A 16,455-nucleotide genomic window follows, 5' to 3' on the forward strand; every position below is an offset into this window, starting at 1 on the left:
GTGCTTCACATGCCTTTAGTAAAGAGTTACAGACCTTTGGCTGTCTCCTTGGATCTTCTGGCTTCCTGCAAGTCTATTTTGCTTTAAGTCTGCTTCCTGCAGCTTTCTCTGTTGGGACATGCTTTTATTTTCAAAATAAAGGTTTTATTTAATGAGTATTAGCTTTAGGAAACCTCATCCCGCTCGTGGATGAGATTTCCTAAAAATGTAAAGGCTGCTTGGCCTTTTCGCCTGCCCGCCAACCATTAGGTTGGACGGGCAGCGTAAATTTCAAGTTAATTGGGCCCTTAATGGCCTCAATAGGTCTTTCAATTAGTGGCGGATGCACAGCTGACTCCAGCATGTGCCCGCCGAGTGAAATATCACATGAGTGCGCAATGATGTCGGGACGCACGCTCGATGTCAACGCGCGTCATACTACGTTCCATTGTGTAGGGTGCGCGCTACACTATGCCGAAGGTAAAATTCAGGCCTCAAATTTAAAGCTATAGCTTATTCCTAACACCCACAAACACAAATACAACTTACTTAAACTATATCTGGTTCCTAACACCTACAAATATAAATATTACTTATTTAAAACTACATCTAGTTCCTAACAAGACTGTATTTTAAAGAGAGAGAAACTCACCTGCAGGCTGTGTTTTAAAGAGAGAGAGAGAGAGAGTCACCAGCAGGCTGTATTTTAAAAAGAGAGAGAGAGAGAGAGTCACCAGCAGGCTGTATTTTAAAGAGAGAGAGAGAGAGAGTAACCAGCAGGCTGTATTTTAAGAGAGAGAGAGAGAGAGAGTCACCAGCAGGCTGTATTTTAGAGAGAGAGTCACCAGCAAGCTGTATTTTAAAGAGAGGGAGAGTCACCAGTAGGCTGTATTTCAAAGAGTCACAGAGGTTTACAGCACAGAAAAAGGCCCTTCGGCCCATTGAGTCTGCGCCGGCCAAACAAGTATCTAACTATTCTAATCCCATTTTTCAGCACTAGGCCCATAGCCTTGTATGCCATGGCATTGCAAGTGCACATCCAAATACTTCTTAAATGTTATGAGGGTTTCTGCCTCTACCACACTTTCAGGCAGTGAGTTCCAAATTCCCACCGTCCTCTGGGTGAAAAAATTCTTCCTCACATCCCCTCTGAACCTCCTGCCCCTTACCTTAAATCTATGCCCCCTGGTTATTGATCCCTCCACCAAGGGGAAAAGTTCCTTCCTGTCTACCCTATCTATGCCCCTCATAATTTTATACACCTCAATCATGTCCCCCCTCAATCTCCTCTGCTGTAGGGAAAATAACCCCAGTCTACCCAATCTCTCCTCTTAACTAAAACTCTCCAGCCCAGGCAACATCCTGGTAAATCTTCTCTGCACTGTCTCTAGTGCAATCACATCCTTCCTATAATGCGGATTCCAGAACTGTACGCAATACTCCAGCTGTGGCCTAACCAGTGTTTTATACAGTTCCAGCATAACCTCCCTGCTCTTATATTCTATGCCTCGACTAATCAAGGCAAGTATCCCATATGCCTTCTTAACCACCTTATCTACCCGTCCCGCTACCTTAAGGGACCGGTGGACATGCACACCAAGGTCCCTTTGATCCTTGGTACTTCCCAGGGTCCTACCATTCATCGTGTATTCCCGTGCCTTGTTAGTCCTGCCCAAGTGCATCACCTCACACTTATCTGGAGTAAATTCCTTTTGCCACTGATCAGCCCATCTGACCAGCCCGTCTATATCTTCCTGTAATGTAAGGCTATCCTCCTCATGATTTACCACCCCACCAATTTTTGTGTCATCCATGAACTTACTGATCAATCTTCCTACATTCAAGTCGAAATCGTTTAGATATACCACAAACAGCAAGGGACCCAACACCGATCCCTGTGGAACCCCACTGGACACAGGCATCCAGTCACAAAAACACCCCTCGACCATCACCCTCTGCTTCCTGCCACTCAGCCAATTCTGGATCCAATTTGCCAAATTGCCTTGGATCCCACAGGCTCTTACCTTCGTTATCAGTCTCCCATGCGGGACTTTATCAAAAGCCTTGCTGAAGTCCAAGTAAACATCAATTGCATTGCCCTCATCTACACACCTGGTCACCTCTTCGAAAAATTCAATCAAATTGGTCAGACATGACCTCCCCTTAACAAAACTATGTTAACCTTGATTAATCCCTGCCTTTCCAAGTGTAGATTAATTCTGTCCCCCAATTGCTTCCAATAGTTTCCCCAGCACTGAGGTTAGACTGACTGGCCTGTAGTTCCCTGGTTTATCCCTTCCTCCCTTCTTCAATAACAGCACCACATTGGCTGTCCTCCAGTCCTCTGGCACCTCTCCTGTGACTAGAGAGGTTTTGAAAATTATTGCCAGCGCCCTTGCTATCTCCTCCCTTGCCTCATTCAACAGCCTAGGATACATTTCATCCGGGCCTGGAGATTTATCTACTTTTAAGCCTGCCAGACCATTTAGAACCTCCTCTATGCTAATTTCTTTAATTGTATCAGAGTCCTTCTGCCTGATTTCCATACCCACGCCGTCCCTCTCACTTGTGAACACCGACGCAAAGTATTCATTAAGAACCCTACCTACGTCTTCCGGCTCCCCACACAAATTACCACTATGGTCCATAATGGGCCCTACTCTTTCCCTAGTTATCCTCTTACTCTTAGTGTACTTGTAAAATAATTTTGGATTTTCCTTTATTTTACCTGCCAATGTTTTTTCATGCCCCCTTTTTGTTCTCCTAATTTCCTTTTTAAGTTCGTGCCTACACATTCTATACTCCCCTAGGGCTTCTGGTGCTTTGAGCACCCCGGTATCTACCCTAAGTTCCCCTTTTTCTCTTTATCCAATCCTGTATATCCCTCGACATCCAGGATCCTGGATTTGTTGGTCCCACCCTTTATCTTTACTGGAATATGTTGGCCCTGTGCTCTCTCTGTTTCCTTCTTGAATGAGTCCCACTGCTCTGATGCAGATTTACCTAAAAGTAGCTGCTCCCAGTCCAGAGAGAGAGAGAGTCACCTAAAGGCTGTATTTTAAAGAGAGAAAGAGAGAGTCACCTGAAGGCTGCATTTTAAACAGAGAGAGAGAGAGTCACCAGCAGGCTGTATTTTAAAGAGAGAGAGAGAGAGTCACTAGCAGGCTGTATTTTAAAGAGCAAGAGAGAGAGTCACCAGCAGGTAGTATTTTAAAGAGAGTGAGTGAGTTACCAGCAGTTGTATTTTAGACAGAGAGAGAGAGAGAGTCACCAGCAGCTGTATTTTAAACAGAGAGAGTGAGTCATCAGCAGGCTGTATTTTAAAGAGAGAGAGAGTCACTAGCAGGCTGTATTTTAAATAGAGAGAGAGGGAGAGTCACCAGCAGCTGTATTTTAAACACACAGAGAGAGTCACCAGCAGGCTGCATTTTAAAGAGTGAGAGAAGAGTCACCAGCAGGCTGTATTTTTAAGAGAGAGAGAGAGACATCAGCAGGCTGTATTTAAAAGAGAGAGAGAGAGAGTTACCAGCAGGTTATATTTTAAAGAGAGAGAGAGAGTTACCAGCAGGCTGTATTTAAAGGAGGGAGAGAGAGTCACCAGCAGGCTGTATTTTAAAGAGAGAGAGAGTTATCAGCAGGCTGTATTTTAAAGAGAGAGAGTTACCAGCAGGCTATATTTTAAAGAGAGAGAGAGAGAGAGAGTGAGTTACCAGCAGGCTGTATTTTAAAGAGAGAGAGAGAGAGAGTTACCAGCAGCTGTATTTTAAAGAGAGAGAGTTACCAGCAGGCTATATTTTAAAGAGAGAGAGAGAGTTACCAGCAGGCTGTATTTTAAACAGCGAGAGAGAGAGAGAGTGAGTTACCAGCAGGCTGTGTTTTAGACAGAGAGTCACTAGCAGGCTGTATTTTATAGAGAGAGAGTCACCAGCAGTTCTTTTCAAAAAGAAGATACTCAACATCAGGATTTGCTTTAATGTATCGTACACAACTCACAGACATTTTTTGAATTTGCAATTTTTATTTCAATGAAAATGCTCTCAATTTGCTTTGAAGCTCCATTGACCAAGTGTTCTCTAGCTGGCTTGTTGTCCAGATGTTCCAAAGGATTGGGAGGGAAGCAAGTGGCTTGATCTCCCCCGAAAAGTGATAACAGCGCAGCTATTTGTGCGGGAGTGGAAAAACTGGGCTTGCCTTCAAAATATTTGATTTTTACATTGTAATTGTCTTCTGCTGATAGGTTGATAGATCATCTCTGTTCCAGCTGAACAGAGGGAAGTCCTACTTTATGCTAGGATTAATAGATGGATCGCTGATTGAGGATCACAGGGGGTTTATGTGTGAGGATTGTCCCTTTCAACACGCAGTCTCTTCTCAATCAGTTTTCTTAACTATGTGCCTGATGGACTTTGACCTCTGCTGCATTGAACCAGAACGCAAGGTTTTATTGGCCAAGTCACGTACAAAACACATATGTGTTTGAAACTAAATTGGTGAGCATTGCTAAATATACATGGGGCTGTGCTGCTTTAAATGCAGTGTGTGGCCTGTGTAGTTATATCCTGTTCTGCCTCATTGAAGTTCACACTGATCTCATTGGGCCACGTGCTCCTTCAGGGATTCCAACTGTCCTTGAAAATCTCTAATTGTCTCACATCCTGAACCCACTTGAACATACGAACATATGTAATATGAGCAGAAGTAGGCCATTTGGCCCCTCTAGCCTGCTCTGTCGTTCAATAAGATCATGGCTGATCTGTTTGTGTTCTGAATTCCACAATCCCATCTACCCCCGATAACCATTGATTCCCCTGCCTAACAAGATTCTCTCTACCTCTGCCTTAAAAATATTGAAAGCTTGATGTGCTACAAAATGTGCAATGCATGCACACGAAACTATCATTCCTCCTCTGATTTGGCCCAGCCCCAGTGTGTAAATGCAAATCTATCTCAGAGAGGAACAACTACTTAATTAGTTGTAATTGGCTCTTGGGTGACCTGAGGTTGCAAAAGGTGCTATCACAATGCAAGTTCTTCCTTTTCACAACTGGCCTAAGTGGCACTTAACGGCAAGAAGGAAGAGAAGAAATGTCAACTGCCTAATTATCCCTGCCAGGAAGCACGTATGAGTGAGCAGAATGGGGTTCGGGCTGGCTGCTGTACCCTCTCCGACCATCGACCTGCTGACACTCCCTCTCCAAACTTGCAAATCATGAAGGACCATTTGATTAAGGCAACAAAAAATTGTCAATGTCCCATGGAGCGCTACCTTTTAAAAAAAAATGGTAGCATATTTATACAGCACCCTTAACGTAATAAAACACCCCATTGATCTTATTGAATGACAGAGCAGGCTGGAGGGGCCAAATGGCCTACTTCTGCTCATGTTACATATGTTCGTATGTTCAAGTGGGTTCAGGATGTGAGGCAATTAGAGATTTTCAAGGACAGTTGGAATCCCTGAAGGAACACGTGGCCCAATGAGATCAGTGTGAACTTCAATGAGGCAGAACAGGATATAACTACACAGGCCTTCGCATGAACATTGCAAAACAAAATTTGACAGCTCTGTAAGGAAACGTTAAGGCAGCTGGCAAAAAACTTTCTCAAAGAGCTAGATTTTAAGGAGCATCTTCAAGTTGGAAGAAGAGGAATAGATGCGGAGATGTTTAAGGAGGGAACTCTAAAATTTAGGACCTTGGCAGCAAATGGCAACACTGCCAACGGATTAAAATGCAGATGCTCAAGAGGCCAGGATTAGAGAAGCGCAGGTACCCTTGAGGTTTGTGGGGCTGGAGTCGATTACAGAGCTCAGTGGGGGTGAAGCCACAGAGGGGTCTGAAAAGAAGCATAATCAGGATGTTGCCAAACTCAGAGCCAATGTAGTTCAGCGAGCACAGCGGTGTTGGCATGGAGTTCTGGATGAGCTCAAGTTTACAGTAGGTGCAAGGTGAGAAAATCTCACCCAGTTTTCTTTTTCTTTCTTGCTTGAAGACACTTTGTTTTGTTTTTGAGATAAGGCCCACTGATTCCTGCAACCTCCATTGTCCTGCATGGCTGACACTTCTTCACCAAGAGTCAACATAGTTGGTGTGGGGAGGCCAGATGACCATGGATTCCTATCCTTGCCCAACATCCGCATCTGTATATCTCCAGCAAGGGGAATTCTGCGCATCGAACAGGTGCCAATTTTCCATTTCCTGACAGAGGAATGCTGCAACTGAGCTCTGGGAGAGAATGGATATCTCAACGCTGACCCAGGAGGGAACCTGGGCCTTCCCTCCAGCTTAATGATATGTGACACTTGAAATGGGTAGACCATAATTGGAACGAGTGCTCACAAGATAAACTCAGAGGAAGAGAGTCTTTTCACCTTACCCTTCCTGAATACTGACCCAACGATGTTCCCATTTCAGCATTGAGCTACTCCTGCAAATAATGGGATGTCCAGGCTTCAACTACCCTTTCTGGAAACAACTTCTAGCTACCGATCGCCCGCTGTGTAAAGAAATCTTCCCTAGCTTTGTCCCAAACTTCCCATCATGAGCCGACACTTTTTCCCTTTTTCCCTGGTGTCTCTGAAAGTAATGCCTCAGGCTTACTCTCTCTGTCCTGATAAAGTATTTTATTTCCACTTTCTTCTCCCTGACCCAGGGATCTGGTGCTGTTTCCTGATTGATTTTTTACCTCTGAATTTGCTTATATATTTTTCCTTCTCCAGGACAATATGATTGAGCAGGTGGGGTTGGTTCTGAAACAGCCTTTGTTACTGGTAGTCTGTCAGTTGTAGAGGATTTCTCTAACGCTCTTTCAATTCCTCTCTCCACAGGTTGTTGTCTCCACAACGGTGAACGTGGATGGCCACGTGCTGGCCATTTCTGACAACATGTTCGTCCACAACAACTCCAAACATGGTCGGAGGGCTCGAAGGCTCGATCCCTCTGAAGGTACGCCCTCTTATCTGGAACATGGTAGGCATATCATTTTCATTGGTTAACGCTAAACCCTCCCACCCCCACCCCACCGCCCCCCCACCACCCCCCCCCACTCCCCACCAACCCCAGCACCTAATTTGTAAATGCTTGTGAAGTTCTGTATATTGGTGTTCCAGCTGCAACATCTCTAGAACTTTTTATTTCATCAAAATTTAGTTAAGATGACAGCAGTCACTGGCTGCTGGAACAAATAGGCAGCATTGATGTAGAATTACACAGACTATAAAACACAGAAACAGGCCATTTGTCCTAGCTGGTCTATAACAGTGCTTATGTTCTACACATACCTTTTCATTCCCTATTGTGTCTAATTCTATCAACATATCCTTGTGTTCCTTTCTCCCTCATATACTTATCTTCTTCTTCTTCTTCAGTTCTCTGCCCAAAGGCAGATCCTTGGTGACTATCCACTGAACCACAGGAAAAGTGCTGTGATTTTTTTAAACTACGGGCAGGGCGAGGAGACTACCTCAGCCGGAACAGGGATCGAACCCCGTGATGTTGGCATTAACCTGATCCACACTAGCAGTCTAGCCAACTGAGCTAACCAACTCTCCCCACACACTCCAATATACTTTACCTTAATTGCATTCAAGTTATTTGCCTCAACTACTCCTTGTGATAGCGAGCTCCACATTCTAACCACTCTTTGGGCAAGGATGTTTCTCCCGAATTCCTTATTGGATTTATGACTATTTTATATTGAAAGCCTCTAGTTTTGACCTCCCTCACATCTGCTCTATGCCTACCTTATCAAACCCTTTCAGAAGAAGTCTTATCAGGTCATCCCCTAAGCCAGAGAGAAGAAGTCCAGTCTGTTCAATCTTTCCCACTAGATGTAACCTCTCATTTCTAGTAAAATTCTTGAAATATAAATTAATTGATTACAAATGCACAACAAATCAAGGACTGATGATTTGGAATGACCAAACTTTCAGTTATTAATGAGTGATTTGCTTTCGCTTAACCTACTTAAGCCTAACTGGCTTCTTAACCTACTTGCGCAAAATTGTCACACTTGCACTGCAAGTCATGTTATAGGAGCTAAAATTGTGGGACTTGTTGAAGGATTACATCCCAGTCCATGTCACTCGCCCTCATCATTAAGACTCCTGACTGTTTTGGACTCTGGAGTGACTATTCATTAATGTTTCCCCTTAGACACTGACATAACAGTGCAAAATCTTCGTCACCACATTGAAATCAAAACACATAGCTCATTCATTTCCACGGTCTCAAAACAGTGAAAACCCTCACCTTGCTTAGTCTTTGCTTTCTGATTTACCTCTTTCTAACTTGATGGTCTCTCTCACCACAGTTTCCTCTTTCATCTATATTCTCACTATTCTTATCCTGGAACTGCCTAGTTTCTGCGCTGACGTTTCATTATCAACCAAATCAGGTACTGAGGCATTTTCTCCTCTCAAGCCTTGCTGTGCCCAAGGCCACGTGTGATAGCTTAGCTACTATACTGGGATAGGTTAACACAACAGAGACCAGGAACTGAACCATGGGAGCTTCTTTACATTACACACCACCATTACCAACTCAGCTGTCAAAGCAGCACGTGAGGGTTAATCATCTCCTTACACTATAGAGTCAAGTGTCCAATGTACTGTAAACCCAACCATTTGATCTATTGTAGACCCAATTGTCCAATCTGATGTAGATCCAATGATCCAATACAGAGCCAAGCATCCAATATATTATCGAAATAAACAGTGCATTTATACATCACCTTCCTAGACCTCAGGATGCCCTGAAGTACTTTATAGCCAATTAAATATCCTTATAATGTAGGGAAATACCGCAGCCACTTTATGCACAGCAAGGTCCCACAAACGACTTTGAGGTAAATGATAATAGTTAGTCATAACAACATAGAATCACAGAATAGTTACAGCACAGAAGGAGGCCATTCAGCCCATCGTGTTTGTGCCAGCTTTCTGCAAGAGCAACTCACCTGTCATGCCCCAGCATTTTCCCCTGTAGCCCTGCAAGTTTTTAAAAAGCAAAATACTGCGGATGCTGGAAATCTGAAATAAAAACAGAAGATGCTAGAAAAACACAGCAGGTCTGGCAGCATCTGTGGAGAGAGAAACGTTTCGAGTCCATGTGGCTCTTCAGAGCAATTTTATTCCTCTTCTGATACTGATCTGATTCTTGTTTGAAAGCCACAATTGAATCTGCCTCCATCACACTCTCAGGCAGTGCATTCCAGATCCTAACCATTTTCTGCGTAAAAAAGTTTTTCCTCATGTTGCCGCTGCTTCTTTTGCCAATCATCTTAAATTGGTGTCCTCTGGTTCTTGATTCTTACACCAATGGGAACAGTTTCACTCTACCTACTCTGTCCAGACCCATCCTGATTTTGAACACCTCTATCAAATCTCCTCTCAACTTGCTCTTCTCCAAAGAGAAAAGCCCTAGCTTCTTCAATCAAACCACGTAACTGAAGTTCCTCATTCCTGGAACAATTCTCATGAATCTTTTCTGCACTCTCTCTCTAATGCCTTCACATCTTGCCTAAAGTGTGGTGCGCAAAACTGGACACAATATTCCAGCTAAGGCTGAACCACTGTTTTATACAGGGTTATCATAGCTTCCTTGCTTTTGTACTGGATGTCCCTTTTGTACTTTATTCCCCAGTATCCCTTATGCTTTTTTAACTGCTGTCTCAGCCTGCCCTGCCATATGTACATTTGTGCCCATATACCCCCAGGTCCCTCTGCTCCTGTACCCCATTTAGAATTGTACCTTTTATTTTAAATTGTTTCTCCATGTTCTTCCTGCCAAAATGAATTGCTTTACACTTTTCTGCATTAAATTTCATCTGCCAGTTATCTACCCATTCTACCAACCTGTCAATGTCCTGTTGAAGTCTATCACTATCCTCCTCAAAGTTCACAATATTTCCAAGTTTTGTGTCATCTGCAAATTTTGAAATTTATACCAAGGTCTGGGTCATTAATACATATCAGGAAGGTCGGGGGTCCTAACACCTGCCCCTGAGGATCCCCACTAGAAACCTCCATCCAGTCTGAAAAACAACCATTCACCACTCGTCTCTGTTCTTAATTTCGTATCCATGTTGCTACTGTCCCTTTTATTTCATGAGCTCTAACTTTGCTCACAAGTCTTTTCTGCAGCACTTTAACAAATGCCTTTTGGAAGCCCATGTACACCACATCAACAACATTACCCTCATCAACCCTCTCTGCTGCCTTAACAAATCCATATTGGCCTTCCTTATTTAATCCATAATTGCTCAAGTGACGGTTAATTTTGTCAGTTGAGGGATAAATATCGACCAGGCCATTGGGGAAGCTTAGCACCCCTTCTTGAAATAGTGCCTCGGGGTAATTTACCACCTCAGAGGGAAGACTTGGTCTTGGTTTAATGTCTCACCTGGGACACAGTGCAGCACTCCCACAGAACTGCACCAAAGTGTCATCTGAAATGATGTGCTCAAATCTCTGGAATGGGTCTTCAAACTATGACCTTGGGAATCAAATGTCCAATCTAATACACTATAGGACCATGCACCCAATTTCCAACGGGTCTTCCATCTGATATACTACTCAATATACCATAAGGCCAAATGTGTGCAACAAGCAGTCAAACCGGTCTCTTTGTAAGTAACAAAAGGTAGATTTAATTTAATCAGCTACTTCATGAAGCTTCACTATAGTATCACAAAAATTAGGGGAGTATTGGCACGACCTGCACTCTCAAGTTGAGTTGTAAGGGAAAATTATGTTCTAATTGGTTCAATTTCATATGTAAATTAGATACAATTAGCATAATTTCTTCATAAGTTGCCCATAATGGCGTAACAATTATACTCACTTAAGTTTTACAAAGATTGTTCTTATGGATTTGCCATTATGGAGGAAAGTCTATTTTCTAATTAACTTAATTGGCATAAGCAAATGAGATTGAATTAGCAGAATGTGCTGATATGGTATCTCAATTAGCCAAACAATTATACCCTCCTAGTTTCATAAGAGTTAGAAATTTCAGATGGCGAGCTGTGCACAAAACTGTGACAAAGTTTGAAAGTGCTGAAGGGAGCTCTGCTACAGCTCCCTATTGTTCAGGTTGTTGAAGATGGATAAGTAAATTGGCTTGGGGAAGTCATCATCAGTTTTATGCCTCGTGACTACCACTGATCTAAACTGCGTCTGTCGGACCTATTGGGATTTTTTTATGTTTCCCCAATTACAGTCAACAGCTCAGGCTTCAGTCACGTGTGAATGTGCTGACTGTTTTGGAAACGCTCTGTGGTGTTTGGAATTCTGAATTTAAAATGTGGGTAAGGTTAAGCTCAATAGAGCTCTTCATTTTGGCCTTGCCTCTCGCCCTGCTGCACTCTATGCTACTGAATGACCTAATAGCAGAGGCACTACATTATGTGGCACCTGTTTTGAGTCCTGTGCCAGGATCAGCCAAACTTAACAGTAGTGGTGCGACCTGTTGTGTTGGTGCCCCTGAGGGGTCAGGAGAGGTAAAACCAGTCAGGTTTCCTGTGCCCAACCTCTGCTGCGAAACGCACGGGTTTGGCAGCGGGGCAAGCGCAGGATGTGGTTAAATTGTGCTGCCCTTCACAGCCAAATAGTCTGTAGACATTCATTGTCTAGCCTCACATGTGAGATGCCTGTGGAATTGTACCCTTGGAGGATCAGCACTTTTAGTGCAGTAGGAGGCTCTTTCCACAGTCCAAGTCACTCAACACCTGGAATATTGCCACAGCTGGTTGCCTGTGTTTTTTTATTCTTTCGTGGGATGTGGGCATCACTGGCTGGGCAAGTATTTATTGCCCATCCCTAATTGCCCTTGAGAAGGTGCTGGTGAGCTGCCTTCTTGAACTGCTGTAGTCCATGCACTGTAGGTATACCCACAGTGCTGTTAGGAAGGGAGTTCTGGGATTTTGACCCAGTGACAGTGAAGGAATGGCGATATATTTCCAAGTCAGGATGGTGAGTGGCTTGGGGGGGAACTTCCAGGTGGTGGTGTTCCCATGTATCTGCTGCCCATGTCCTTCTAGGTGGTAGTGGTTGCGGGTTTGGAAGGTGCTGTTGAAGGAGCCTTGGTGAGTTGCTGCAGTGCATCTTGTAGATGGTTCACACAGCTGCTACTGTGTTGCAGTGCTTTGTAACCTGTAATGCTGGATACCAAGCTGCATCACTCATTTCACCCCACCAGTGTCTCTCATTCAACTAAAGCTAAAACTAGCTCTCAAAAAGGCAATAGTGAATTGGTAGACCCTTTCATTATGTAAATCAGGCAGGCTTCTCAACACTTGGAAATCACGTAAAATGTTCATGGGATGTTAGATGTCTCAGGGCTAACACTCGAGCACCTTGAAGGGCTTACAGCACCAACTGCTTAATACACATTAGTGTGTAGCCTGCATGTGCAGAAAAGGTCCTGTTTCTTTCATTAATGTTGACTTGTGTTTCCCTTTATGAAATTGCTGTTGTTTCCTGGTTGGCTTTTTACAAGCCCTATCTCCTGTTAAAAGATAGACCATCATTGTCTGGACTCATTGGCTCGGATCTTCCGAGGAGCGGCAATCATCGTCGGATTACCACACTGCTTGAAATTTTCCTCACTCTGAAGCAGCTCTGCATTTCTTGCCAGGTCTTCTGAGCCCGGCTTTACCAGAAATGCTGAGCGTAGCCTCCCTTGGGACACTCTGTTGCAGCGCAGTAGAGTTGAGGGAAGACAGGACTTGGCCCCTTTTTATGGCACTAGCTGCCTTGTAGTAAGTTTAAAAGGTTCAGCGTGAATGTTAATGAATGGGTAGGGTGGGTGAGGTGGAAGGTGGTTAGGGCGGCAATGAGTGAGATGGCCAGCGAGTAGGGTGGCAGGTGGGTAGGATAGTAGGAGGGTAAGTGGTAGGTGGGTCGGGGGTTGTTGGGTTGGGATGGAAGGGGTAGTTGGGTGGTTGGGGGTATGGTGCAGTCAGGAGGGATAGTCAGGCTGGGTTGGGGAGATAGTTGGGTTGGGTCAGGAAGGGTGTCGGGGGGGGTCAAGAGGGGAGTTGTGGGGGGCCAGTGTGAGTGTTTGCGGAGGTCAGTTCTGGAATTAGCCAGATGTTGGACTAGGTTGTAACCTGTCTAACATTTCCTGGCTAACAATTCAGCTAAGTCCCATGGAATTGTCCCAAGTCTCTTTGCAGAGAGCCCCAGGGAGCAGGGGAATTGTCTACCTGAAGTTGAAACTCCCCAGGCAATTCCCACGGAGTTCAGTGAGTCAGGACTTTCGCGGGGTCCCGACGCGCATCTTGAGTCATTCCCTCGCACTCGCATGTGCACACACACACACCCGCATGACACACACACACACACACACACCCACATGACACACACACACACACCCACAAGATACACACACACATGATACACACCCACATGATACACGCATGCACACACGCACGCATGCACGCACACACACACCCACCCATTTCCAAAGTGGATCATTGCTGTTTATCATTGTCACAGGATAACTGGAACGGTGCCTGGACAGTCACATTCCCCACAATTTCTTTTTGTTCTGTTTTGACCTCATAAGCTGGTACTTTCTTTGCAGCTACTCACATCCTCTCCACCCCACATCCCCCCACCCACACCAACTCATACACCACAGACTGTGCCCTGGAAATGACAAAATAATAACTAGGTATGAACGGTGGATGTGAACCAGGTGAAATGATTCCCAATGTCTTCCTGAATGTTTTGCATTGCCTTTAACCTTGAAATTGTTATGAGTTATTTTTAGGCAGCAGCAGTAGCAGAGAGAAAAAAACCCCAAAGCCAGTTGTCAGGACAGGAAAATTTTAAACCAGGAAGCATACTGCCTTGACCAATCAGGGTCAAGCTGCCTGGTTTAAATTTCAAACAATTCTTGGCAGTTAACTGTCACTCACCATCAGTGGTGCATTCTCTAGGGCAACACCACTTTCCAACCAATCAGCACTCTCTTCACGTACAGTATAAATTGTTGTCTTCCCCTTATATTTGTATTCCTGTGAGTGTCCTGATGAGTGCAAGATGAAAAGCTTTGTCATGTCTCTTTTTTCAGCAACACACTGTCTGTTTTATAATGCCCCTGTGAAGAGCCTTGGGACATTTTATTATATTACAGGTGGTATATAAATACAGGTTTTTTTTGTTGTTGATACAAAACCTCTTCTGACAGATGCACACACCTACTTCCCCATTCCACGGTCAGTCAACTGAAAAACTTGCGTCAATGTCACGCCATGCGTGCCTCACCCCCTCCCCTCCCTCCAAACTGCGCTGTGTGGTTAAACCTTGTTAGATTCAGATTTTAGCGAGATTGGTAAGCTCGTCTTCAGTTGAAAGTCACGCCATTTCCACATCACGTCGGATACAGCGTGATTACGAGAGTCAAAAAGATGAAGCGGAAAACGTGAAAGGAAAAGCAGGGAGTCTGTCAGCATCTGGAAAGGGAGGGGGAAGAAAACAACGAGCTAACATATGGGTAATAGATTATTCAGAAACAACTGGAATTTGCATTTAGATAGCGCCTGTAATTTGATGGGTCCACGTCTGAACCTTTAATCCATCCTTTTTTCTCAGACGCTGACAGACAAGCTGCTCAGTACAGAACTTTCGGTTTATACCAGGGGTCTGTGGCGAAAAGTTGGGAGAGCACCAACCATCCTTGCCAGCTGCTTGTTAGTATTAGAACGCAACTGGGCTTTTGGTGGCAGCAAATCGAGCTGTGCCCCTGCTTCAGAGCCATACTCTCCATGGTCAGAGTGTGATGTGGAACCAGCATAGAAACTCAATTCTCTGAAACTGTGTTGCTGTAAGGAGACACTAGTCAAACTGCCGTTGATTGTATTTATGTTGCTTGAACATTCAGAAGCCCCTTTATTTCCCAGTTGAAAATATCCCCATGCCATATAGCACCAAATGTCCAGTGATACACGACATCCAGTCATATCTTACACTAGACATGCAATTGGTCTTGGACACTATTGCAATAGATGATTGGAAATTATTTGACAGCCCCTCTGATTTTGTTTTCCATGGGCTTCCAATGGAGAAGAAGATTGAGCAGTGTGTAAAGCAGGCTGACGACTCGCCATTGCCTGTTTTGTGCTACTCTCCCTGAGGTCAATTTTACTCCTGATGCATTCCTTACCCCTATTGTCACCGCTGCCACCCTGTGTTTCAAACATCTGCCTTGTTAGCAAGCAAAAACGAAGATTCAAATTAAACTAATGCAGAGAAAGAAAAATTGAAAGATTAGCTGGTCTGTGGGGATGGCATCAGGGCAGTGCATTAAAATTCAGATGACCTCATCAGTTGCCTCCCTTCCCCTAACCCATCAGGACAAACTTTCGCTAAGTTTCCCCCCACCTGCCTTAGCCCTGAACTCCTGTCTTTGTCTAGTTTCTCTCCTATCTCCCCTAATACCTGCTCCAAGCTCATCCTGTCCATGAGATCTATCTCCTGCTCCCTCAACCCTATCCTCACTAAACTGCTGACCAGCCAACATCACCTCCTGTAGGCTGGCCCTTGTTAACAGTTCCATCTCCTTGGATACTGTCCCTCCCTGATTTAAGTTTGCCATCATCATTCCTCTCCTTTCAAAAATAACCCTTGACTCCTCTGTTCTTGCACACTGCTGTCCCATCTCTGACCTCCCTTTCCTCTCCAAAGTGATTGGACTAAATGCCTCCGAAAACCGTGTCCCTCTTTTGGCAACCCCATCTTTGAATCTCTCCAATCAGGTTTTTGCCCCTCTACTGTGCCCAAACAACTCTTGTCAAAGTCACAAATGGCGACTGTGACAAAGGTAATCTACCCCTCCTGATCCTTCTCGACCTGTCTGCAGCCTTTGACACAGTTGACCACACCAATCTCCGCCAACGCTTCTCCCACTGTCATCCAGCTGGGGGTGGGGAAATGGCTCCATTCTTATTTATCCAGTTGTACCCAGAGAATCACTAGCAGTAGCTTCTCTTCTTGTTCTTGTGCCTCCAAGGATTTATCCTTGATCTCCTCCTATTTCTCATCGGCCCCTCAGCAACATCATCCAAAAATACAGCATCAGTTTGCATGCATGCTGATGCATCCAGCTCTACCTCACCATTACCTCTTTTGGCTCCTCCACTGTTGCTAGGTTATTAGACTGCTTATAGTCTGGATTAATTGAAATTTCCTCCAATTAAATCTTGGGAAGATGGAAGCCACTGTTTTCGGTATCTGCCACAAACTCCATTCCCTTGCCACATCCCCTCTTCCAGGCAGCTGTTTGAGGCAGAACCTGGGCCATTCACAGCATTGGTGTCATATTTAACCCCAAGATGAGACACTAGATAGGCCTCATCTGGAGTACTGTGTCCAGTTCTGGGTGTCACACTTGAGGATGGATGTGAAGACACTGGAGGCAGCACAGAGGAGATTCACAAGAATGATTCCAGGGATGAAGAACTGTAGCTATG

General features: G+C 44.5%; 1 protein-coding gene across 4 annotated transcripts in view; it reads left to right on the forward strand.

The window, feature by feature from the left end:
* ebf1a (EBF transcription factor 1a) overlaps nucleotides 1-16,455 on the forward strand; it is a 425,690-nt gene that overhangs the window by 230,266 nt on the left and 178,969 nt on the right. For 3 of the 4 annotated variants that reach the window (XM_078550508.1, XM_078550510.1, XM_078550511.1), the window contains exon 8: nucleotides 6,806-6,947. In XM_078550508.1, the coding sequence (XP_078406634.1) occupies nucleotides 6,806-6,947 (142 nt within the window). The remainder of the gene's footprint in view (nucleotides 1-6,805; nucleotides 6,948-16,455) is intronic. The other variant, XM_078550509.1, reaches the window with a different exon arrangement.

The sequence above is a fragment of the Cetorhinus maximus genome, chromosome 10 (assembly GCF_964194155.1).
Source record: "Cetorhinus maximus chromosome 10, sCetMax3.hap1.1, whole genome shotgun sequence".
In the NCBI taxonomy this organism is placed as follows: Eukaryota; Metazoa; Chordata; class Chondrichthyes; order Lamniformes; family Cetorhinidae; genus Cetorhinus; species Cetorhinus maximus.